At 49.8% G+C, this 23,748-nt stretch overlaps 1 protein-coding gene, 1 non-coding gene and 1 pseudogene across 5 annotated transcripts; 2 read left to right on the top strand and 1 right to left on the bottom strand.

Moving 5' to 3' along the window:
• Positions 1-22,259, bottom strand: LOC100620251 (cationic amino acid transporter 3-like). 4 transcript variants are annotated; one of them, XM_084961924.1, is made up of 12 exons: positions 21,870-22,259; positions 21,133-21,278; positions 6,001-6,397; positions 5,028-5,183; positions 3,820-3,997; positions 3,506-3,618; positions 3,147-3,369; positions 2,835-2,974; positions 2,639-2,741; positions 2,275-2,459; positions 1,851-1,911; positions 1-1,635 (listed from the first exon to the last, which is right to left on the bottom strand). In XM_084961924.1, the coding sequence occupies exons 2-10, from the start codon at positions 21,217-21,219 to the stop codon at positions 2,354-2,356; spliced, it is 1,503 nt and encodes a 500-aa protein (XP_084818050.1). In that variant the 5' UTR covers positions 21,220-21,278; positions 21,870-22,259; the 3' UTR covers positions 1-1,635; positions 1,851-1,911; positions 2,275-2,353. The 4 variants fall into 4 exon arrangements, with proteins under 4 accessions (XP_084818050.1, XP_084818053.1, XP_084818052.1 ...); XM_084961928.1 differs by lacking the exons at positions 21,133-21,278; positions 21,870-22,259 and adding an exon at positions 11,985-12,075 and having other exon boundaries at positions 485-1,357; positions 1,527-1,635; positions 4,617-5,183; XM_084961927.1 differs by lacking the exons at positions 5,028-5,183; positions 21,133-21,278; positions 21,870-22,259 and adding exons at positions 4,617-4,755; positions 11,985-12,075.
• LOC146402448 (U6 spliceosomal RNA) lies at positions 10,769-10,875 on the top strand. Its single transcript, XR_014808799.1, has one exon. It is a non-coding gene; the product is annotated as a U6 spliceosomal RNA (small nuclear RNA).
• Positions 21,247-22,838, top strand: LOC146402449 (olfactory receptor 6E1-like; annotated as a pseudogene).
• Positions 22,839-23,748: the final 910 nt, after the last annotated feature.

Raw genomic sequence — 23,748 nt, forward strand, 5'->3', positions numbered from 1 at the left:
AATAATAATTAATGTTTTAATTAAAAAGATGGGGAGAAGACAGTCTTTTCAGCAAGTGGTGCTGGGAAAACTAGACAGCTGCATGTAAATCGATGATACTAGAACACACCCTCACACCATGCCCAAAAAGAAACTCAAAATACCTTAAAGACTTCAACCTAAGACAAGGCAACATAAAACTCCTAGAAGACAACCTAGGCAAACATTCTCTGACATCAACCCCACAAATGGTGTCATAGATTGTCTCCCAAGGCAATAGAAATAAACACAAAAATAAGCCAATGGGGTCTAAGAAAACTTATCAGCTTTTGCAAGGCAAAGGAAACCAGGAAAAAAAAATAGACAATGTACAGAATGGGTGAAAAGAGTTGCAAACGATGCCACTAAAGAGGGCTTATTCTCTAAAATAGACAAAAAACTCATACACCTCAATAGCAAAAAAGGCAAACAACCCAATTTTAAAAATGGGCAGAAGACCTAAATAGACAGTTCTCCAAAGAAAACATAGGGATTTATTTCCAACAGGCACATGAAAAATGCTCAACTAATCACCAATTATTAGAGGAATGCAAATCAAAACTACAGGGAGGTACCACCTCAAACCGGTCTGAATGGCCATCATTAATAAATCTACAGGAGTTCCCGGCCGGGCTCAGCAGAAACAAATCTGACTAGCATCCATGAAGACGCAGGTTCAATCCCTGGCCTCACGCAGTGAGTTATGGATCCAGTGTTGCCATGAGCTGCCGAGTAGGTGATACATGTAGTTTGTATCTCACTTTGCTGTGGCTGTGGTGTAGTGTGGCAGCTACAGCTCCAATTACACCACTACCCTGGAATATCCACATCCCCCAGGTGCGATCCTTAAGAAAGAAAGAGAGAAAGAGATAAAGAAAGAAAAAGAGAAAGAGATAAGAAAGAATGAAAGAAAGAAAGAAAGAAAGAAAGAAAGAAAGAAAGAAAGAAAGAAAGAAAGAAAGAAAGAAAGAAAGGAAGGAAGGAAGGAAGGAAGGAAGGAAGGAAGGAAGAAAGAAAGGAAAAGATAAAGAAGGAAGGAAGGAAAGAAAGAAATGTATAGTTAAAAATTACACAATATGAAAGTGATTTTGTCCTCTGTCAATGAAAACAGGTCTCCAAATGCAACCCACACATACCCCACAGAGGATCACGGTGTTGCTTGAACAAGAAAACAGACACAGTATTGGAGGGAACCACACAGCATCTACTTCCTGTGGTTAAGAGGATTCAGCACTAGAGGTGCTTTCATGCAGAGTCTGGAAGGTGGAGGCTGGAGGCTGTGGATCCCTCTTCTCCTCCAAGCTGTGTTGGATCCCATATGCAAACTATATGGCCAGTCCTAGTAGGGAAATGAGAATAGGAGAAGGAAAAGCAGACCCTCTTCCCACTTACAAATGCCCAGTAGGTCTCCTATTATGGCATCTGACACAGTTTGTGGGGAGAGGTCATTTGGAACGGGGTTGGGTTGTGTCCCTCAAGAGGCCTCTTCATCCCAGAAGGCCACTCACCCATGGCATTCCAGATGCCACACTGGGCCCAGGTCACAGAGTACATCTGCATCATCAGGTAGACATTCACAAAGATGCTCAGCACTGGGAGCACGGGCAGAGCAGGGACCTGGGGGCAAAGTCAGTGACTCCCTGAACACAGCACCCATATTGAAGAGGGAGGCCCCTCCCCCACGTGGGCAAGGAGACCCCAGTCCTCCTCAGGCTGTGCACACAGGGCCCACTGAGACAGGGGGTGGGTGGAGGACGCACGGGGTGGGACCAGGGAAGGTCCATGGGTTTGAGCAAGTCCCCCCTTCCCTGGTCCAGCAAAGGAGGCTTCACCTCAAAGCATGCCGACTTCAGCCACTCAGCCTGGACAGCTGGGCACATAAGGTCACCTACCCTGAAGGGAAGAGGAGAGGGGTTCTGGGGCTGCCTCCAAATGATGGCAGTGATCCCCGCAATGAGCAGCAGCAGCAGCACAGCCCCTGCTGTGAACCCAAGTTCTCCAGATAACATGTGGCTGGGCCACAGAGCCAGAAGCAGGCTCAGGATGGTCAGCAGGAAAACTCCATGGGTCAAGGGGGAGGACGACAGGCTCAACTCCAGAGGCCAAATGGGCCAAGACCTCGGGTCACCCCTCCCCCACACTGCCCACCCCAGGAAGGGCCATCACATCTGCAAGACTCCTCAGCTGCCAGCCCAGACACTCCATGCCCATCCTGTCCATCTCAGAAGGTGACCAAAGTGAAGTCCCAGTGCTCACCCAGCAGGAAGGTGCCTCCATAGACTATCTGACCAGACTTCAGAGTGGGGGTGAGGTGTCTCGATATAGGGTTTGAGGTTCATGCTTCAGAAACAGATTGTGAAGGATTTAACTGAACTATTGGCTGCATCTCAATTTCCTCCTCTACTTTCTCCTTCTTGCTGAAGCTCTGGTCTGGCTGGTACCTGAATTAGAGGTATAAAGGTAACATGAACAGCTGCCCCTATGCATCCAGCATCAGACAGCCTAGTCCACTGCTTTCCTGACTCAAGCCCAGCAGGACATTTAGGAAGCAGCAGGAGGGGATCATACTGTCAACCTCCACAAGTCCAAGACCCCCAGTCAAGGTGTAGTGGAGTCTCACCTGAGGACCAGGACAGAAAAAGTCACGAGGAAGTAAACAAACAGGGCCCCAACTGACAAGAGTTCCACAAGATGAAAGATCTCGAAAAGCACTGCCAGGATCCCTAGAACGAGGGTTGGGGGAGGGAGTGAGAAGCCACTGGATATATCCAAGCTAAAGAAATTGATCCAAGAAGGGCTGGGTTGTGTTTATGGACCTGAAAGAATTGCAGAAACCAGGACGGCCACGAGGGGAGTGCCTCTTCGAGCATAGATTTGGCCAAGTCCCTGGAAAAGGAGCCCATCCTCTGCCATTGCACAAATCAACTGAGACATGGTCAACATGACAAGCAGGAGGCTGGAAAAGACAATAATGGGAACACGTGTGAGGATGCAGGGAAGCAGGACAGCTCCGGTTTCTGCTCCCTGGTCCCACATGGGGTGAGGTGCTTTCCCTCTTGTCCCTCGATCCCAAGAGAGAGGATGCCTGAGCATCTGACGGTACATGGAGAGAAAGCTTTGACACTGACCTGTAAAAAAGAGCACACAGGATGACAACAGCCACAAAGTATCCGGCAGGAGCCCACCCAACATGGTGGAAAGCCTGCGGCAAGGGGCTGTAAGGATGAATCTGGTAGTAGGGCACCATGAGGGTGAGAGCTGCTGAGACACCAGAGTAGGCCAAAATGCAGCAGAAGATGACGATTACTAGGCTCCAAGGGATGGAACGCTGAGGGTTGGGGGTTTCTCTCCCTGCAGGATGGTGGGAGCATCAGGTCAGGAAAACACACTGTGAAACCATTCAATATTCTTCCCCCTCCCACCTCCAAAACCAGCCTCATCAACTGCCAACCCCATTGCCCAAGGACAGCCCAAATGACCATGTTACCTGTAGTGATAATGGCATTAAGACCAAAGTATGAGTAGAAAGGCATTGCTGCTCCTCGGAGAATCCCTTCAAAGCCAAAGGGCACAAACCCTCCAGAACCCAGAGGGCCCAGGCTGTGGTGAGAGAAGGGATGGGGAAGAGTGTGGGGGAGGCTGTTCAGACATCTCTACTGGACTCCTCCGTTAACGCCCCAAGACCTGGGCTCCAGGACCCCATCATCTGGATCCATCAGCCCAGGTCTCTTGCGTTCCCACCGTATTCCCAGATCTGCAGCCCCCTCTAAGCAGGACTAGGGGCAAAAGGACCCTCCTAACCTAGAGGTGTCATTGGATCCAGATGCGGCCAGTTTATAGTCCTGTTCTGTGAGCTCCCAGTTGTGCCGGTCTCCCTTAATGAAGCCAGAGATGATGATGAAGCTGAGCAACAAAACATTGAAGCCTATGGACACTTTGGCAACCAGTTCTGTCACCTGAACTCCCAGAATCAGTAGCCCTGTGGGAAAGATGGAAAGTGTGAAACCTCCAAAATTATTAAATCCGCAGAGACAGAAAGTGGATGGGCGGTGGTCAAGGGCTTAGGGTTGGGGATCTGAGGTGGGGTCTGGGATGGACAGTGATGCTCAGTGGGTACAGGGCTGCCTTTGGGGGAGATGAAAATGTTTGGAAGTAGAGGGAGATGTCGGTTGTGCAACACTGTGACTGTCCTAAGTGCCACGGAATTGTACACTCCAAGAGGGTTCATTTCTTATCGTGGCAATCATCTCACAATACATACATCTATCGAATAATCATGCTGTATAACATAAACTGAGACAATGTGGTATGTGAATGATATTTCAATAAAGCTGAGGCAAATAGTACATTAGTTCTTCCTCTGAGAATCTCCTTTTCTCTCAAAGAATATCCTTGTTCTCAATATAGCGGAGGAAACTTGTCATTTTATCAGTGATTCTGAGCTGGGGAGATTTTGTCCCCTGAGGAAAATGTGCCCATATCTGGAGACATTCTGACTGTCACAGTTGGGAGCAAACTCTAGGGATGCTAGTCAACATCCAACAATGATTTCAAAGGAGTTCCCATTATGGATCAGCAGGTGAAGTACCCAGCCTTGCCTCTGGAGGATGCAGGTTGGATCCCTGGCCTCATTCAGCGGGTTCAGGATCCAGTGTTGCCATGAGCTGTGGTGTAGGTCATACATGTGCCTTGGATTCAAATCCTAGCCTCAGGAACTTCCATATGTCCCCCATGCAGCTGTGTTAAAAAAAAAAAAAAAGAAAGAAAGAAAGAAAGAAAGAAAGAAAGAAAGAGAAAAGAAAAATGCAATTTGGGGAGCACAGGACAGCCCCCACCCATGGGCAAACGTCAGTGCTGCAAAGGTCTAAAAGAAAGGTCTAAGCTTTTGCTTTCCTGTCCCGTTTCTCTCCAGTCCTAATCCCCCAACCATCCTGGGACACAAGCCCTTCCCACCCCAGCTCCCCCATTCACAGTCCATGCTTCCCAGCTTAGCTCTGACCCCTTCTGACCAGCCATCAGCAGCACCAGCACCACTGCAACAGTCTGGGTATGAGGCCAAGAACAGGGCATATGCTCAGAGAAAGTTCCCTCTAACATCTGTGAGATGTGGTTCCCGATCAGGCTGTCAAAGGTGTAGCTCCAGGCCCTGGTCAAGTAGGCAGTGGCTGCAGTGGCAGAAGGAAGATTCGTGAAGAGACAGTAACTGAACCCCTACGAACACCCTGGAGTGGATTTGGGGGGGGGGGGAACCAGACAACATACCCCGTCTCAAATTTTCTCTTCATGGGCTCAGGGGAGCTGAACCAGGTGACTAAATGTAATATGTTAGGAGGAAATGGAGGTTATGCAAGGAAAGAAAACAGGGGGACTCCCTGTTGTGGCTCAGTGGTTAGCAAAACCAACTAGGAACCTTGAGCTTTCGGGTTGGATCCCTGGCCTCACTCAGTGGGTTAAGGATCCAGGGTTGCCATGAGCTGCGGTATAGATTGCAGACTCAGCTTGGATCCCGCTTTCCTGGTGGCTACAGCTCTGATTTGACCCTTAGTCTCGGAACCTCCATGTGCCGTGGGTCCGCCCCAGGAAAAAGGAAAAAAAAAAGTAAAGAAATGAAAAAAAGCACAGGAAAGTAGGACCAGCAGGGCTGGGAGATGAGGGCTGAAATCTCCCCTCGACTGGTACAGGGAAATCCCAGGAAGACAACAGCTGAGCAAAGCCTTTAAATGCTGAGAGGTGAGCCTGTGGGATGTGCCTCCCTCTCACCCACTCCCTACATCTCCCCCCCACTTCTAGGTTTTGGATCCAGTCATTTTAGGACAACAGGATAGAGCCAAGGAGAATGCAGGTGGGGGGGATTCTGCCACAACCACCTGACTCCCTCTACAAGGTCAATGACAAAGGGCTGATGAATGAGGGAAGACCCCAGTTCTCTCTCCCAGGTCCCTGGTCTTAGGCCCACAGCATGCCCCGCTCCCGACATCTCACCAACGCCTAAATGCAGTATGAGGGTCCAGCCAGCGATGAAGGCATACAGTTGTCCCATTGTCACATAGCTGTAGAGATACTCAGAACCAGAGCAGGGCACCCGGGCCCCCAACTCAGCAAAGCAGAATCCAGACAACATGGCAAATAAGGCAAAGACCAAGAAGGAGATGATGATCGCAGGTCCAGCTACATACACGCCTGCTACGCCAGCCAGGATGTACACACCAACACTCAGGGTTCTGTTCACACCAAAGACCACTAGGTCAAAGCTGTTGAGATGAGGTGTGGGAATCTCAGACTCGTTCCTGGGCTCCAGTGGCCGCCTTCGGAGCAGTTTCTCACCAAATTGGTGAACATGCTGACCCAGCATCCCAGACATAGTTGAGGAGGCTCCAATCTGCAGAGAAAATAAGACCCAAAGTCACCAAGAATGTCCATCCACACTTGACCCTGGGAGTCTGACTCCATGGGGAAACGGGGTTATGGGATCAGCAGATAAAGGGGTACACGGGACACGTCCTCCATCTCTGAGCTTTAGTTTCCTCAATTCTAAGGAAGACTTTCCACATGGTTCAAAGTTACTGGAAGGGCTGCTTGCAGAGAAGGGAGGGGAGAGAATTATGTCTCCCCCAAAATGCACCACTTCACATGTGCACTGTTTGGAGCTGAAGGCAATGAAGACCCAGCAGACTCAGGAACAGCTCTTGCCTCTCCCTTAACTGCTCAATAACTTAGACAGACGGCCCATGCCAGGAAGAGAGCTGTTTCTGGAGATAACCTTTTATCTCAGAAAGACGTCTCTAACTAAATGGGCAAACATCTGCTTTCCAAGCATTTCTTCTCCCAGCTTCCTGGGGGCTGTCTCCCTCCCGTGGGAACCCACAGATCCCCACCCACTTCTCCTTAAGCTCAGGGTGTGAGCATTTAAGCCTCAGGTGCCTGACTGTCTTTGAGCCTCTGAGTTTCTATGGGCCTCCTGTACCTAACAAACTAAATTTGTTCATCTGCTATGTAAATGTCATGATCAGACCAGCCAAAGAATCTAGAAAGCCAAGATTCCTGCCCCTTCAGGAGCAAAAGTTTCTAAAACAGTGCCTGGCACACACAGCAGCCTCTTAATTGTTCTAAGCTGAGTGGCTAAGAATGATGATTTTAGAACTGAAGTCAACCAGATCTGCTGGTTCCAATTCAGCTCTGCTGTGCATCAGCTTGTCTGATTGTGTACAAACTATGTGCCATCTTCGTCCTCCTTTCCACCATAAAACAAGGGATATTGTTACCATCCTTATTCCTTCCCTTCCTTGTTATATGTGAAGTGACTTTTAAGGGGCTGGGTGATCAGAGAACGTAAGACTCCACAGGTTTCTACACCAAGGTTCCTGAAAATGGACCGCTTTCTGTGTCACTGCTTGCAGAGTGACAGGGAGTTGGAACTGCGAGTTCAGGCAGAATGACATGGGACAGACTCTAGCCCAGCTCAGTCAAGGCATCAAACCACACTGGTCTGTCTCCCAACTGTCTGCAGGAAAGGGTCCCACCTTCACTCTCAATCAGAAGTGACAGGATTCTTTCTCCTAATCTTTGGGGCACACAATGTCTCCCCACTACCCAGCTCTGAGGGCCAGGCTGACCCAGTGAACACAGTCATCTTCAGGAAGCTCCTGCCCACGGAGCCTCCAAAGCCCAAGCTCAGCCCAGTGGTGAAGAGCAAGCTTTCCAAGAGCCAGGAAACGCTGATTCGCATCTTGGCTCCGCCCCCACACCTGTGCCTTTGAACATGTCATGTACTGCTCAGCACCCCCGTTTGCCTCTTTTTCAAATGCTTCTGACCAATCTCGTGCACTGTTAGGATGAGTGTAAAAGGAGCAGCTTCTGTGGAGAAAAGACGGGGGTTCCTCCAAAAACTAAAAATGCTTTCCCATATAATCCAACACTCCTCCTCTGGGGATACCCTCCAATAACAGAGAAGATGGTCTCAGAGAGCTGTGGACACCCCTCTTCACAGAAGCATTAGTCACAAATGCTGAAACATGGAAGCAACTCAGATGTCCATCCATAAAAGAAAGGAGAAAGACAGTGGGATATCCACTGAGATCAGGAACAAGACAAGGATGTCCACTCTCGCCACTACTCTTCAACATAGTTCTGGAAGTCCTAGCCACAGCAATCAGAGAAGTGAAAGAAATAAAAGGAATCCAAATTGGAGTAAAAGGTATCCAAATTCGAAAGAGATCCAAAGAACTATCACTATTTGCAGATGACATGATACTATACCTAGAGAATCCCAAAGACTCTACCAGAAAACTGTGAGAGCTCATCCATGAATCTGGCAAAGTCACAGCATACAAAATTAATCCACAGAAATCAACGGCATTTCTATACACTAACAATGAAAGAGCAGAAAAAGAAATTAGGGAAGCAATCCCATTTACCATCACATCCAAAAGAATAAAACACCTAGGAGACAAAAGACCTATACTCTGAAAACTATAAGCCACTGATGAAAGAAATCAAAGATGATGCAAATAGATGGAAAGACATACCATGCTCTTGGATTGGAAGAGTTAATATTAGCTAAATGACTATACTACCTAAGGCAGTCTACAGATTCAAATGCTATCAAAGTACCAAGGACATTTTTCACAGAACTCAAACACAATATTTTAAAGTTTCTTTGGAAGCACAAAAGACCCAGAAGAGCCAAAGACATCCTGAAAAAGAAAAATGGGGCTGGAGGAATCAGGCTCCTGGACTTCAGGCTATACTACAAAGCAACAATCATCAAATCCGCATGGTACTGGCACAAAGACAGACATAGAGATCAGTGCAGCAGGATAGAAAGCCCAGAATTCAACCCACGCACCTACAGCCAACTCATCTAGGACAAAGGAGGCAAGGATATACAATGGAGAAAGGACAGCTTGTTCAATAAGTGGTGCTGGGAAAACTGGACAACCATGTGGAAAAGAATGAGATTAGAACACTCCCTAACACCATCCACAAACATAAACTCCAAATGGATTAAAGACCTAGATATAAAACCAGACACTATAAAACTCTTAGAGGAAAACATAGGCCAAACATTCTCCCACATAAACGACAGCAACATCTTCTCAGATCCACCTCTTATTAGAGTATCGACAATAAAAACAAAAATAAACAAATGGGACCTAATCAAACTTCAAAGTTTCTACACAGCAAAGGAAACGCTAAACAACATGAAAAGACAACCCACAGAATGGGAGAATATGTCTGCAAATGAATCAACTGACAAGGGATTCATCTCCAAAATTTATAAACATCTTCTGCAGCTCCATACCAAAACAACAAACAACCCCATCAAAAAATGGGCAGAAGAGCTAAACAGACAGTTCTCCAAAGAAGACATACAGATGGCCACAAAACACATGAGAAGATGTTCAACATCACTCATTATTAGAGAAATGCAAATCAAAACCACGATGAGGTACCACCTTACACCAGCCAGAATGGCCATCATCCAAAAGTCGACAAACAATAAGGGCTGGAGAGGGTGTGGAGAGAAAGGAACCCTAGTACACTGGTGGTGGCATTGAAAATGGGTGCAACCACTGTGGAAAGCGGTATGGAGATTCCTCAGAAAACTAAACAGAGAACGACCATTTGATCCAGCAATCCCGCTCCTGGGCATCTGTCCAGAGAAAACCAGGACTCGCAAAGACACGTACTCTGATGTTCACTGCAGCACTATTTGCAACAGCCAAGACATGGAAACAACCTAAGTGTCCATTGACAGAGGAGTGGATCAAGAAGATGTGCTACATATACACGATGGAATATTACTCAGCCATTAAAAGGAATGAAATACCAGCATTTTTTGCAACATGGATGGACCTAGAAACTATCATGCTAAATGAAGTCAGCCATACAATGAGACACCAACATCCAATGCTTTCACTGACAGGTGGAATCTGAAAAAAGGACAAACTGAACTTCCTTGCAGAACAGATGCTGACTCACAGACATTGAAAAACATATGGTCCCCAGAGGAGACAGTTTGGGGGGTGGGGGGATGTGCTTGGGTTGTGGGATGGAAATCCTCTGAAATTGGATTGTGATGAACATTATAGAACTACAGATGTGATAAATTCATTTGAGTAATAAAAAAATTTTTTAAAAAGACAGTGGGATAGTAGTCAGCCTTCAAAACACAGCATTTCTTGTTTTCTTTTTTTCTTTTCTTTTACTTTTTGGGGCTGCACCCTCAGCAATGGAGGTTGCCAGGCTCGGGATGGAATCAGAGCTGCAGCCACAAGCCTACACCACAGCCACAGCAACAGGGATCCAAGCCACGTGCGTGACCTACACCAAAGCTCATGGCAACACCTGATCCTTAACCCACCAAGCAAAGCCAGGGACTGAACCCAAATCCTCATGGATCCTACTCAGGTTCGTTAACCACTGGGCCATGAAGGGAACACAAAGACAGCAATATCTGACCTGTGCTACCACCTGGAGGAAGCTTGAGGACATTGTGCCAAGTGACAGGAGCCTGGCACCAAAAGACAAATACTGCGAGTTTCCACCTCCATGAAGCACCCAAAGGAGTCAGATCCTTAGAGACACAAAGTCAAACGGAGCTGGGGTGAGGGGACAATGAGAAGCCCTTGTCCAATGCGGACACAGTTTCAGGTTTACAGCATGAAAAGCGTCTGGAGACTGGATGCTCAGCAAATATGTAAACGTACATCAACTTAGTGACCTGCACACTTTAAACTGCTTAGCATGGGTGCCGGCCTCAGCAGCACCTCTGCTAAAACTGGAATCTTGCAAAGAAGATTAGCATGGCCCCTGCGCCAGGATGACACACAAAGTCATGAAGCATTCCATGGTCTTTACCTGAACCCCTTTGCTGTAAAGCAGAAATGATCAAAACACTGAAAATCAGCCATCATCGGGGATTCCCGTTGAGGTGCAGGGGAAACCAATCTGACTAATATCCATGAGGATGTGGGCTCCATCCCTGGCCTCGGCCTCGCTCAGTGGGTTAGGGATCTGGCATTGCTGTGAGCTTGGATCCCACGCTGCTGTGGCTGTTGTGTAGGCTGGCAGCTGTAGCTCTGATTTGACCCCTAGTGGGGGAGCTTCTATATGCAGCGGATGTGGCACTAAAAAGCAAAAGAAAAAATGAAAGAAAGAAAAGAAGGAAGGAAATCAACTATACTTCCATAAAACTTGAAAAATTTTTAAATACTTAAATAGATTTTGTTGTGTATTTTATCACCAATTTTAAAATTGCCGCTGCCAATGATAAACAATAGAGCCAGCTTCACAGAGTTCCTGGCTGTAACAAACCCCAAGGGGATTTAACATAAATCTCCACACAGTCATCCTTCACGGATACCAAATCCAGGATGCTGCCAAGTCCCTCACGTCATCCTTGTACCTGCAGACACAGTGCGCCAGGTAGTAGACAGGAGCCTGAAGTCAGTGGTCCCCAGGTCATACACCTTACATAAGGGCAATTTTTCCTGTTGTCAGAACACAAACCTAAACACTAGTCTTAGAGCCTCTGGACACGGATGTAATCTCCCCACCCCCACCTCTTCTCACACAAACCCTTACACCTGCTAGCTCCTGCTTTCCTGTGCAAAATGGGTCTTTCCACCCTTAGGCTGAGCCAGGCTGACCCAGCTGCACCCTGGGATGGCAGACGACTCTTTAGGAAGAGCTAAGGAGTTCCACTGTGGCTAGGCGGCAACGCACCCAACTGGTATCCAGGAGGATGGGGGTTCGATCCCTGGCCTTGCTCAGTGGGTTTAGGATCTGGCGGTGCTGTGGCTATGGCAAAAGGCTGGTAGTTGCAGTTCAGATTCCACCCCTAGCCTGGGAACGTCCCTATGCTGCAGGTGCGGCCACAAAGAGACAACAACAACAGCAAATATCCAGGAGAAGCTGAACCCAGCACCCAGTCTCCTCCAGAAGAAGGGGATGCCAAGACTCACCGGATTCTTGGAGCAGAGCCTGGAGCACTGGATTACACAAGGAGCCTGAGGTTAAGCTGTGTGGGGCTGGAGCTGACACATCTCCAAAAACGAAAGCAGGAAATTACTGAGCACAAAAGGCTAGACTCAATTAACCTTGGGTTGTTGGCATGGGGCTGGGAGTGGGGCTGGGGGTGGGGCTGGGTGAGCAGGATCACCGGTAGTGTTGCACTGTGGTTACCCTCAGTGCAAGGTTCTTGGGGGTTTGTTTTGTTGTTTCTTTATTTGTTTTTCCTTTTAGGCACCTGCAACATATGAAAGTTCTGAGGCTAGGGGGCCGATCGGAGCCAATGCCAGGAAGAGAGCTATTGTCACAGGTAACTTGTTATCTTGGAAAGACTTCATGAGTGGCAAAGCTTTGCTCCTCCCATCCTCCTGGGCACTGTCTCCCTCCCCTTTGAACCCCCAGAACCCCACCCCTTCTCCTTGGCTCTGGGTAGCATATAAACCCCAGGTGCCCGACTGCCTTTGAGCCTCAGAGTTTTTATGGGCCTCCTCTAGATACCAGACTACATTCGTCCATCTCTTAGGGAAATGTAATTATTACAGCAGGCAAAGGAAAGTTTTCTGTCCCTTCAGAAGCAAAAGCAGGAGTTCCTGTTGTGGCGCAATGGAAAGGAATCTGACTGGGAACCATGAGATTGTGGGTTCCATCCCTGGCCTCACTCAGTGGATTCAGGATCTGGCATTGCCATGAGCTGTGGTGTAGGCCATAGACACGGCTCGGATCTGGCTTTGCTGTGGCTCTGGCATAGGCTGGCAGCTACAGCTCTGATTAGACCCCTAGCCTAGAAACCTCCATAGGCCGCAGGTTCCGCCCTAAAACGTCAAAAGGCAAAAGGCAAAAAAAAAAAAAAAAAGGAAAGAAAGAAAGAAAAAAAGCGAGAGCAAAAGCTTCAGAAGAAACAGAGAAAAAAGTCTTCTGTCCCTTCAGAAACAAAAGCTGCTTCTTTTTGTGTGTTCTTTAGGGCCATACCCAGGGCATATAGAAGTTCCCAGGCTAAGGTTCCAATCAGGGCTGTGACTGCCTGCCTACACCACAGCCACAGCAACAGCAGATCAGAGCTGATACTGCAGCCTACACCAAAGCTCATGGCAATGCCAGATTTTTAACCCTCATCTCAAGGCCAGGGATCCAACCCACATCCTCACAGACACTGGCTGGGATCTTAACCTGATGAGGCACAGTGGGAACTCTGTAAAAGCTTCTGATACAGTGCCTGGCACACACAGCAGCTGCTTAATTGGTATACGGTGCTGATTTGAGAATTGTTGATTCTATTATTTTTATTTTTCTTTCTCCTTGTCTTTTTAGGGCCACACCCACGGCATAGGGAGGGTCCCAGGCTAGGGGTAGAATCCCAGCTACAGCTGCCGGCCTACACCACAGCCACAGCAACGCCGGATCCTTAATCCAACAAGTGAGGCCAGGGATCAAACCTGCGTCCTCATGGATGCTAGTCAGGTTCATTTCCACTGAGCCACAAGGGGAGCTCCCCTAGAATTGATGATTCTAGAATTGGGATCAACCAGCTCTGCGAGTTCAAATCTAGCTCTGCTATGCATTAGCTTGTCTGGTTTGTCCTTCTATTTTCTAGTTTTAAAACAGGAAATTTTCATCATTATTCCATTCCCTCCATGTTATGTGTGAAGTGACTTCTAAGGGGCTGGGTGATCAGAGAACGTAAGACTCCACATCTTTCTACACCAAGGATCCTGAAAACGGACCACTTTCTGTGTCACTGCTTGCAGAGTGACATGGAGTTGGAACTGCGAGTTCAGGCAGAATGACATGGGACAGACTCCAGTCCAGCTCAGTCAAGGCATCAAACCACACTGGTCTGTCTCCCAACTGCCTGCAGGAAAGGGACCAACCCTTCATTCTTCATCTTCAGGAAGCCTCTGCCCATGACACCCCAAAGTCCATGATTAGCACTTTGGATAAGAGCAAACATTCAAAGACCCAGGGAACTCTGGTTAAAATCTTGGTTTAGGAGTTCCTGTTGTTAAAGAATCCGACTAGGGACCATGAGGTTGCAAGTTCAATCCCTGGCCTTGCTCAGTGGGTTAAAAGATCCGGCGTTGCCGTGAGCTGTGATATAGGTTGCAGACGCGGCTCGGATCCTGTGTTGCTGTGGCTCTGGTGTAGGCTGGCGGCTACAGGTCCTATTGGACCCCTAGCCTGGGAACCTCCATATGCCACTGGAGCAGTCCAAGAAATGGCAAAAAGACAAAAAAAAAAAATCTTGGTTCAGAGCTTCCGTGCTCAGTGGAAACGAATCTGAATAGCATCCGTGAGGACACAGGTTCAATCCTCAGAATCACTTGGTGGGTTAAGCATCCGGCATGGCCCTAAGTTCTGGTATAGGTCGCAGATGTGGTTTGGATCCTGCTTTTATGTGGCTATGGTTTAGGCTGGCAACTACACTTCTAATTCGACCCCTAGCCTGGGACCCTCCACATACTAGGATGCAGCCCTAAAAAGATTAAAAAAACATTTAAAAATAAAGAGTTTAAAAAAGAATCTTGGCTCCACCAATACCTCTGTGCCCTTGGAGAAGTCATTTCATTCTCTCGGTGTCTGTGTTCTTCTGCTTCAGATACTACGGAGGAGCCCTTGGGCACTGTGAGTAGGAAAGTAAAATGGAGAAGGGAGGAGATACAATGCATAAAATATGGTCATTCCTCAAATATTGAAAATGGATTTACCCTATGCTCCAGTAATTCAGCTTCTGGGTATAGACTCAAAGGAACTCAAAACAGGGTCCTAAAGTGATAACCATACGTCCATGTTTATAACAATACTATTCACAGTAGCTCAGACATGGAAGCTTCTCCTATGTCCATCCACGAAGGAATGGACAGACACAATGTGCTCCATACAGACAGTGGAATATGATTCAGTCTGAGAAAACAGCAATGGCTGACCCCTGCTACATCATGGAGGACCCTTGAGGACACTGTGCTAAGTGACATGAACCAGTCACAAAAAGACCAAAAGTGTATGATTCCACTTCTATGAAATACCCAGAGAATCAAATTCATAGACAGAAAAGTCAAACAGTGGTTTGCCAGGAGCTGAGGTGAGGGGGCAACGGGGAATTATTGTTAAATGGGCACAAGAAGAGAAGGGTTCTGAGACTGGTCGCAGGACAATGGAAATGTACTCAATGGTACAGAACTGTACACCTACAATGGTGGAGACGGTTAATTTTATGCAATCAGAGCAACCAGGGACCCAAGCCACGTCTGCTACCTACACCATAGCTCACAGCAACACCAGATCCTTAACCCACTGAGTGAGGCCAGAGATCAAACCTGGGACCTCTTGGATGCTAGTAAGATTCCTTTCCGCTGAGCCACAACAGCAACTCCTACCACCATATGTTCAATTAATACCAGTAATGTGTGCTCTGAGCCAGCGTCATGGTGTGAGCAAGCCCAGTATTGATTTCGTATGAATCACCATCAGCCCTCCTCCACAGGTACTAAAAGCCACAGATGCTCAGGTCAGTCCCTCAGTTACAGTGTTCTGGGAATCCGCAGAGTTGAAAATCACAGACCTCCAACTATACACAGGAAACTGAAGTCAGTGGTTCTCATGTCATAAACCCTATATAAGGGTCATTTTTACCGCTCTTGGAGCACAGGTCAAAAAAAAAAAACGAGTCTTAGAATGCAGACACTGAGCCAACTCCCTCCACTTCTCACACAAACACAACAGCTCCCAGCTCCTTCTGCTTTCGTGTGCACAATGGGTCTTCCCACCCTCAGGCTGAGCCAGCCTGACCCAGCTGCACCCTGCGATGGCAGAGTCTCTTTAGGAGATGCTGAACCCCACGCTCAGTCTCCTCCAAGAGAGGGCATACCCAAGACTTACTGGATCCTTGGAGCAGAGCCTGGAGCAGGGATCAGTCAGGCAAGCTGAGGTTAAGTTGTGTGGGGCTGGAGCTGACACATCTCCAAAGAGGGAAGCAGGGAGTCCCTGAGCACCAACGACTAGGCTTAAACCTTTGGTGGGGTGGGGCTAGGGTGGGGCTGGGGCTGGGTGGGTGGGAGCATCTGGAGTGTTGCTATCAGCCCTTGACATGTCTGTGGTTACTCTCAGAGGATGGGTTCAGAGATTTCTTTGTACTGGGCTAAAATACACAGTACATAAAAGTGGCCATTTTATTTTTTTATTTATTTTTATTTTTTTGGCTTTTTGCCTTTTCTAGGGCTACTCCTGGGGCATAAGGAGGTTCCCAGGCTAGGGGTTGAATCCGAGCTGTAGCTGCCGGTCTACACCACAGCCACAGCAACTCGGGATTAGAGCCGCGTCTGCAACCTACACCACAGCTCACGGCAACGCTGGATCCTCAACCCACTGAGCAAGGACAGGGATCAAACCCCCAACCTCATGGTCCCTAGTCGGATTCGTTAACGACTGAGCCACAACGGGAACTCAAAAGTGGCCATTTTCATCACCTTCAAGTAGGCAGTTCAGTCCTGTTAAGCATGTTCACCTTTTGTGCCGCCAAACTCCAGAACTTTCTGCATCTTGCAAAACGGAACCTCTGTACCCACTCGCCCCCAATGCCCCTTCTCCTTTCCCAGTTCCTAGCCAATCCCATCCTACACTCTGTCTCCATGAATCTGACCCTTCCAGGTGCTGCACTGAAGGGAATCCTTCAATATTCGTCCTTTCCCGTCAGGGCTGTTTCAGTGAGTAAAGTGTCCACTGGGTTTCTCCACGTTGTAGCGTGTGTGAGATTCCCTGCCTTGTTGATGCTGAATGATGTTCTGTCATTTACACATATGATGTTTGGCTTATCCATTCTTTGGTCAGTGGGCACGTGGGCTGCTCCACGTTTTAGCTCACGTGACTTAACGCTACTCTAAACGTGAATGTACAAGTGTCTCTTCCAGGGTGTGCTTTCAGGTCTTTTGGGAAGATCCTCAGCAGAGGAATTGTTGGGTCACATGGCTCTAAGACTTGCCAAGGCTGGTGATGGAGAAGGTGTTCACATACTGAGGTGTGGGGACGTCAGGGTGGCTGGTACAGGCTTCAGCCTGAATGTTGTGTGCAGCTGCGACAGCCGGTCAGACCCTCACGGCACATCTGCTCTCACCACTGAGGTCAAGGAGGTCTGTTTGGAGGATGAGGATGAACAACTCCCAGCTTATGGTCTCCATGGCAACACTCACTCGAAGATAAGGTTTCCTTCCCACCCAGACCCGAGGGTCCCGCTGTCTCGCTGTCTGTGGACTAAGTCTGTCTTTTTTGAAATCCTGAAGGAACCTAACCGGTCATGGTTGATGTCTGACCTATATTTTAACAAGATAGAAGAGTATGCTGAAAACGATGCTTCCATGGAACAGGTCCTCAGAGCTACTGGAAGGCTGTCTCCCCTGCTATGGGCCTCAGTTTGGCTCAAATGAAACTCTTTCCTATGTTTGTTTGTTTGGCTGCACTCCTGGCATGTGGAAGTTCCCAGGCCAGGATCAAACACCATGACACAGTGGTGAAAATGCCAGATCCTTAGCCCACTTGGTCACAAGAGAACTCCAACGCTTTCCTATTCTTCTTTCTTTTTATTTCTTTTTTTTTTTTAGGGCCGCACCCACGGCACATAGAGGTTCCCAGGCTAGGGGTCCAATCGGAGCTACAGCTGCCAGCCTACACCACAGCCACAGCAACACAGGCCCTGAGCTGTCTCTGCGACTTACCCCACGGCTGGCCGACAGCCATGCCAGATCCTTAACCCTTTGAGAGAGGCCAGGGATCAAACCTGCATCCTCATGGATACTAGTCAGATTCATTTCTGCTGCGCCACACCAGGAGCTCCCTCTTTCCTATTCTTATGACAGATTGTTTATCGATTATTTCTGTGGACACTTGAGTTCCTTTGATCAGCAAGGACCCTGAGAAGTGGGGGCTGCAAGACCGGGGACCCCGCTCACAACCCTACTCCCTCCCAGGCTTCTTACCCTACTCAACTCTCCACAGTCTGCACGTGGCCTGAGATGCTCCAGGGTGGGCAACCCCCAAGCCCAGCTGCACCCCACCCAGGAGAAGGGGAGCTTAAAACCTCTGCTGTGAAGTCAGGCAACAAAAGCATTGAACAAGCATCCTGCCTGCACCCAGCCTTGCAGGAAGGGAGGGAGGAGACAAAGGGGAGGGTGACCTGGGCCCCTTCTCCAAGCAGCTCTGTTTGCTGGAGAAGAGCTGAGCACACAGGCAGAGCAGGGGACCTGGATGTCAGAGCAGAGGAGCCCCGCTCCTCAGGGAAGGAAGCCCAGGAGCAGGAAGTGGAGAGGGGCAGGGTGGTGGTGGCGGCAGGGGAATGGCAGGTGGTGGTGAAGCGGTGACAAGACCATGACACGCATCAAGTGACACTGAGCACAAACTCAGTATCAAAAGGGACTTACATGTAGTAGTTGACTCTTACATGAACATTTTTCTTTTTTCTTTCTTTCTTTTTTTTTTTTTTTTGCTTTTTAGGGCCCCACCTGTGCCATATGGAAGTGCCCAGGCTAGGGATCCAATCAGAGCTGTAGCTGTGGGCCTACACCACAGACCCAGCAAGGCCAGATCTGAGCCACATCAGTAAACTACACCACAGCTCACGACAACGCCGGATCCTTAACCCACTGAGCGAGGCCAGGGATCAAACCTGCAACCTCATGGTTCCTAGACGGATTCATTTCTGCTGCACCAGGACGGGAACTCCTGCAATCAGATATTTAATCATGGCACTTGAAGTCTTCTGTCCTTTGTGCTTTTGCAAACATGCTTCATCTTTGGAGTTTCCAGATGGTCTAGGGGGTTAAGGATCTGGCATTCTCACTGCTACGACTCAGGTTGCTGCTGTGGCACAGGTTCCATCCCTGGCCTGGGAAGTCCCGCATGTGCCACAAACATGGCCAAAAGAAAAAAAGAAAGAAAAAAAAAGTTTTATCTTCAAGAAGATTCATAGAAAGGACTTGGCTTTCTGGACTGAGAGGTTTCTGATACCTTTTGGACCATACCAGCGGGCTGGGTAAGAAATTCTAGGACTCTCACGGAAAACCTGGTCGCTTTGTGTCCCTGCTGACCAAAGATCAACGAGAATTCAACACCAGGACTGGATGAACGCGTCCATACAATTTACACCTTGTATGACTTTTTGTCTGGAACACTACTGGCTTTTCCATCTCTGTTTCCCAAACACAAACATCAGACCTTAGCATCCTTCACCAGCTAAAATGGAGCATCCTGGAGAAAGGAGGGAATGACCGAGACGGCCAGGGGTTTCTCACACACTAGCCAGAGAAACTGCACAAAGAGATGGCTGAGATCTTCTCAGCAAAAGAAGGGGGATCCCGGCAGGAAACAAATTCACTGAGACCCACTAGAGCGGATACTTCACAAATGTCAGCATGACGGTGACTATGACAGGGCTAAACCTGGGGACACCAGGAATGAACAGTCATCAACTGTGTGAGTCCAGTGGGGCTGATTCTTGCTTCGCTGCTCAAGGGGAAGAGGAAGGACAGAAAATGAACTGATGGAGGAGTCCCCGTCGTGGCTCAGCGGAAACAAGTCCAACTAGGAACCATGAGGTTTCGGGTTCCATCCCCGGCCTTGCTCAGTGGGTTAAGGATGTGGCGTTGCCGTGAGCTGTGGTGTAGGTGGCAGATGCGGCTTGGGTCACAGGTGGCTGTGGCTCTGGTGGAGGCTGACGGCTACAGCTCCGATTAGACACCTAGCCTGGGAACCTCCATATGCCCCAGGAGCAGCCCTAGAAATGGCAACAAAAAAAAAAGAAAACAAAGATTGATTCTAAGTTTTCAGAGTTTCCTGGGTCCCCGAGGCCTGACCCACCTACCTCTTGGGAACTCCCCGGGTAAGAACTGGGGAGGACAAAGCCTTCCTCACATGTCCCATCTGGGCTGTGACCCCGTATCTGAAATAACAGTGACCCGAGGGGACCAGGGGAGCCCCATTCTTACCAGCGCCATCCAAGAACCCCTTAGGTTTTCAAAATCGTTTTTGCTCATGGGCTCTCTCTGATCCCTGACTCATTCTACGTGATTTTCTTTTCTGTTCTCTCTCTACATCTTCTTTTTCTTGCTCTATCTGTCAGCTCCTAGCTCTTTCTTTCCTTCGTCTCCAGTTCTCTGTCTTACCTGGTCTTCTTCGGCTTCTCTGCCCCAACCTGGACCCTCCCTGCCTTTCTCCTTCCTTCAGCATCTGTCTGCGTTGACTGTGTTTCTCTCTTTTCCTCTCCAGGGCCTGTCCTTGTCTCTGTCACTGGCTCATTGTGTGGGTCACCTTCTCCTTTGCCTCTGCTTCGTGCCATATGCCTCTCCGAGAAAATTCTAGATCTAGTCTTGGACCCTTTGTGACAAAGACGACTGTAAACGCCAGGTAAAAACCTCACTGCCTGTCATCTGGATGCCAGTCCCACCACCTTCCGGGAAACTGGGGACAGAGCAGGAGGGGATGCTGAAGAGGCTTTGGGGAAGGAACTGAGGTCAGGGGAGTGCTTCCTGATTCCAAGAGAAATAGAATTTGACTGCAGCCTGAAGGAGGTGGTGGGGGGATCGAAGCCACAGCGGTCCCCGTGCGGGAGCCCTGAGCTGGCTGCCGACACTGGGCCCTCGAACCGTGCCTGCTCTGCAAGGGTCTGGGCTGTGAGTGTGAACTCACACCTGAGTCTGAACACAGAGACCACAAACACATAAGCAAACAAATAAAAAGGAATGTAACACAATTCACCTACGGCCTTTTCACAGTGATGGCACGTGGAAATGATAACGCTTATACCCACGGGGTCAGATAAAACCTGTTCCTCACACCCCCTGCACCTGTTTCTGTTTCCTCAGTCTATTCATGTGGCTCCTAGAAAATCCAAAAGAACACCTGGGGCTTGGGTTTGTGATGCAGGTTACCTCGCTCAGGGGCCAGAGCTGGTCTAGGCGTGAGTGTGTTTCAGGTGAGGACAGAGGAGGCATCGAGCAGCCATAGGAGGCTGAGAGTATCGATGTGATACAGTAGTTCCTGGGAGCTCAGAACTGTCAAGACTCTTCCAGCTGCCCAGCACCCCCTCGTCTCTCCCCTCCCCTATCCCTTCCCTGTGCACACCTTTGGGAGAGGGCGTTCTGCCAAGAAGGGGCACGAGGTCCTATTCTGTGTCTCGATCCGGGTGCTGGTGGCAATTGTCTGTTCCATTTGAGAAAAGGCACTGAATGTTCAGGGATGACATATGCACGTCTGGAAATGGATGTTACCTTACAATTCATAAATACAAGCAATCAGATAGATAAATAGCTGTGACAAGCAAACCCCCAATTCTCTCCATTACTCGTGCCTGGTTCCCACCTGTATTAACTCGTTCAATCCAAAATAACAGCCCACCAAAGAACAGGACTCACCCCTCAGCGGATTATCAAAGAATTTACCCAGCAAACTGGGTAGGGGCAAGAGGAAAATTTTTCTGACGAAAGCAAACGATGCTTTGTCCATTATATACAGATAATAGCCAGCATCCGGGAGGGTGTTATCACCCGTCAGGCCCTGTTCCAGGTTGCCATTCATTCCTTCTTCACAAGCACCCCAAGGGATGGGTCCTCTTAGCATCCCTGCCTTCCTGATGAAGCGCTGAGCCCCAGCCAGGCCAAGCCACAGAGCCAGGACCAAAGCAGGTTGCCCTGACTCCCGAGTGGGCACACCGAACCCCCACGCTCGGCTGCCTTCCCAGACGGGACCCCCTGGCCAGGCCATGCCGCCAACCGCACCGCACTGCTGGCGTTTGTGCTCTTGGGGGTCACCCACGTGCGGGCACCCCAGCTCCTGCTCTGCGCTGAGCTCGGGTCACTTACCTGCTGCCTCTCCTGGGCAACCTGCTCGTGGTCACCTTGACCCTGGCTGACCGCCGCCTCGCCTCCCGGATGGATTCCTTCCTCCCCACTTCTGGCGGCTGGAGGTGGGCTTCACCTCCGCCATCGCCCCGCAGGTGCGCGTCCCCCTGGTCACGGGGCAAGGGACCATCTCCAGAGCCAGATACTTCGCCCAGACGGAGCTCTCCTTCGTCCTGGGCACCGCCGAGTCCCTGCTGCGGGCGGTCATGTCCGCGGACCGCCACCTGGCTATCCGCCGGCCCCTGCGGTACCCGGCCCTCCTGAGCCCCCGGCTCTGCCCCGTGCTCGGGCTGCGCTGCTGGGCCGGCCGCCTCCGCGTCCTCGCGGAGCCCAGCGCCTGGCTGTTCTCCCTACCCTTCTGGGGCCCCAGCTGCTCCTGTGACACGTCTTCTGTGACAGCACGCCCTCGCTGGAGCTGGTATGTGCAGACACCAGGCCCCTGCAGTTCCGGTCCTTCCTGGCAGCCGTGTGCCCCCTGGCCGGCGCCCTGGCGGTCACCCGCCTGTCCCACGGCCGCATCAGCAGCCGCACCATCGGGTGCCCGCCTCCGCCAGGGGGCCGCCCCAAGGCCTCCTCCACCTGCTCCCCCCACAGCCTCGGGCCTCCCTCAGCCTCGGGAGCTGCCTCCTCCTGGACCTGAGCCCCGCCCAGGCGGGGCGGCAGAAGCTCACCAAGGGGCTTGCTTTCTTCAGCACCATCGTGTGGGCCCCGCTGAGCCCCTTCATCTCCTGCCTGAGGAGTGAGCTGGTCCACAAAACGAGCAGGGATCTGCCGATCAAGGCGGGAAGGTTTCTTGCCAAGAAGCTCCAGGCAGGAGCCTTCCAGCAGGGCTGCCTGTTATTTCATCCATGTTGCCCCCAAGGAAGGCCTTTTTTTCCCTCCTTGAGCAGGGAGAACACGTTTGCTGGTTTGAAAGCTGATTGGGGTTAGTTCTGCCTTCTAGGCCCACAAACCGTGGCCTGAACGGCTCGTTTGCTCAGGAAAACACCGCCTTTTGGCAGTAACCATGGAGACTGCCAGCCACTCTCCTCCGGTCTCTAGGTGAGTGGCAGCACACTCTGAATTTTCTCTGGGCACGTGGGGGCCACAGAGGGACAATTTCCATCACCCTCCCTTGCAGCTGCTGTGGGCACATGACCACGTTTAGAGGATGGGGTGTCAGTGGAATGATCGCTGTGATTTATGGGTTGTGATCTCCTAGGAAAACTGCATCCTCTCCATGTTTTTCCTTCCATCTTCTTGCTGCCTGGGGTGCCTGACAACGGTCGTGGCCACCTTGGGACAAGGGGTGTTAGCAGTTGTGGAGAGCAGACACCCCACCAGCCTGGGTCCCTGGAGGCGCTTGCGGAACAGAGCCCCCTGCTGGCCGGGCATCAACCACACACTTGCCCTGCAAGCCCAGAAAGAAAGGTCTATCTTATCCGGTCCCTGGGACTTGGGGATTCTTTGTTACATCCGCTTAGCATCGATTTCCCCGCTGATGCAGATATCCAGGAAAATCCTCAGAGCATAGCCTGGCATGGGACGTGAAGCTAAAAGCACAGAACTGCTGTGGAAAGGAAGGTAACAAGATGTGCCCTGTGAGCTGGGAAGGGTGTTGCAGTGCAAACCGGGCTGGGCTCCCAAGATAGCACTTGTGTGGGGAGCCTGAACCTTTAGAAGAGAAGGAAGATCACATTTGCTTAGGGAAAAAAAGGGCCTAACAGCATGGTGGGCAGGAGGCAAATGGATAAGACGGAAGGCAGCCACCAGAGAGGAGGTTCAAGGACTGGCTGCTGTCTGCTGCATTTTGTGATTAAAGATCTCTGATGGTCAGGCTCTTTTTTTGGGGTTTTTTAGG

This window comes from Sus scrofa, chromosome 6 (genome assembly GCF_054392235.1).
Source record: "Sus scrofa isolate SSC_HxYL_T2T_F1_AM1 chromosome 6, Sscrofa_HxYL_maternal_Yorkshire_Landrace_v2.0, whole genome shotgun sequence".
Lineage (NCBI taxonomy): Eukaryota > Metazoa > Chordata > Mammalia > Artiodactyla > Suidae > Sus > Sus scrofa.

What these genes read in the sequence shown, in the direction of transcription:
- LOC100620251 (XM_084961924.1), bottom strand. Translation starts at nt 21,219, where the DNA reads ATGGAACAGACAATTGCCACCAGCACCCGGATCGAGACACAGAATAGG. An exon ending in GCTGGTGCTGCTGATGGCTG is followed by an intron (nt 3,998 to 5,027) that starts GTCAGAAGGGGT and finishes TCTTTCCCACAG; the next exon opens with GGCTACTGATTCTGGGAGTT. An exon ending in GGTTTCTGCAATTCTTTCAG is followed by an intron (nt 2,742 to 2,834) that starts GTCCATAAACAC and finishes CCCTCGTTCTAG; the next exon opens with GGATCCTGGCAGTGCTTTTC.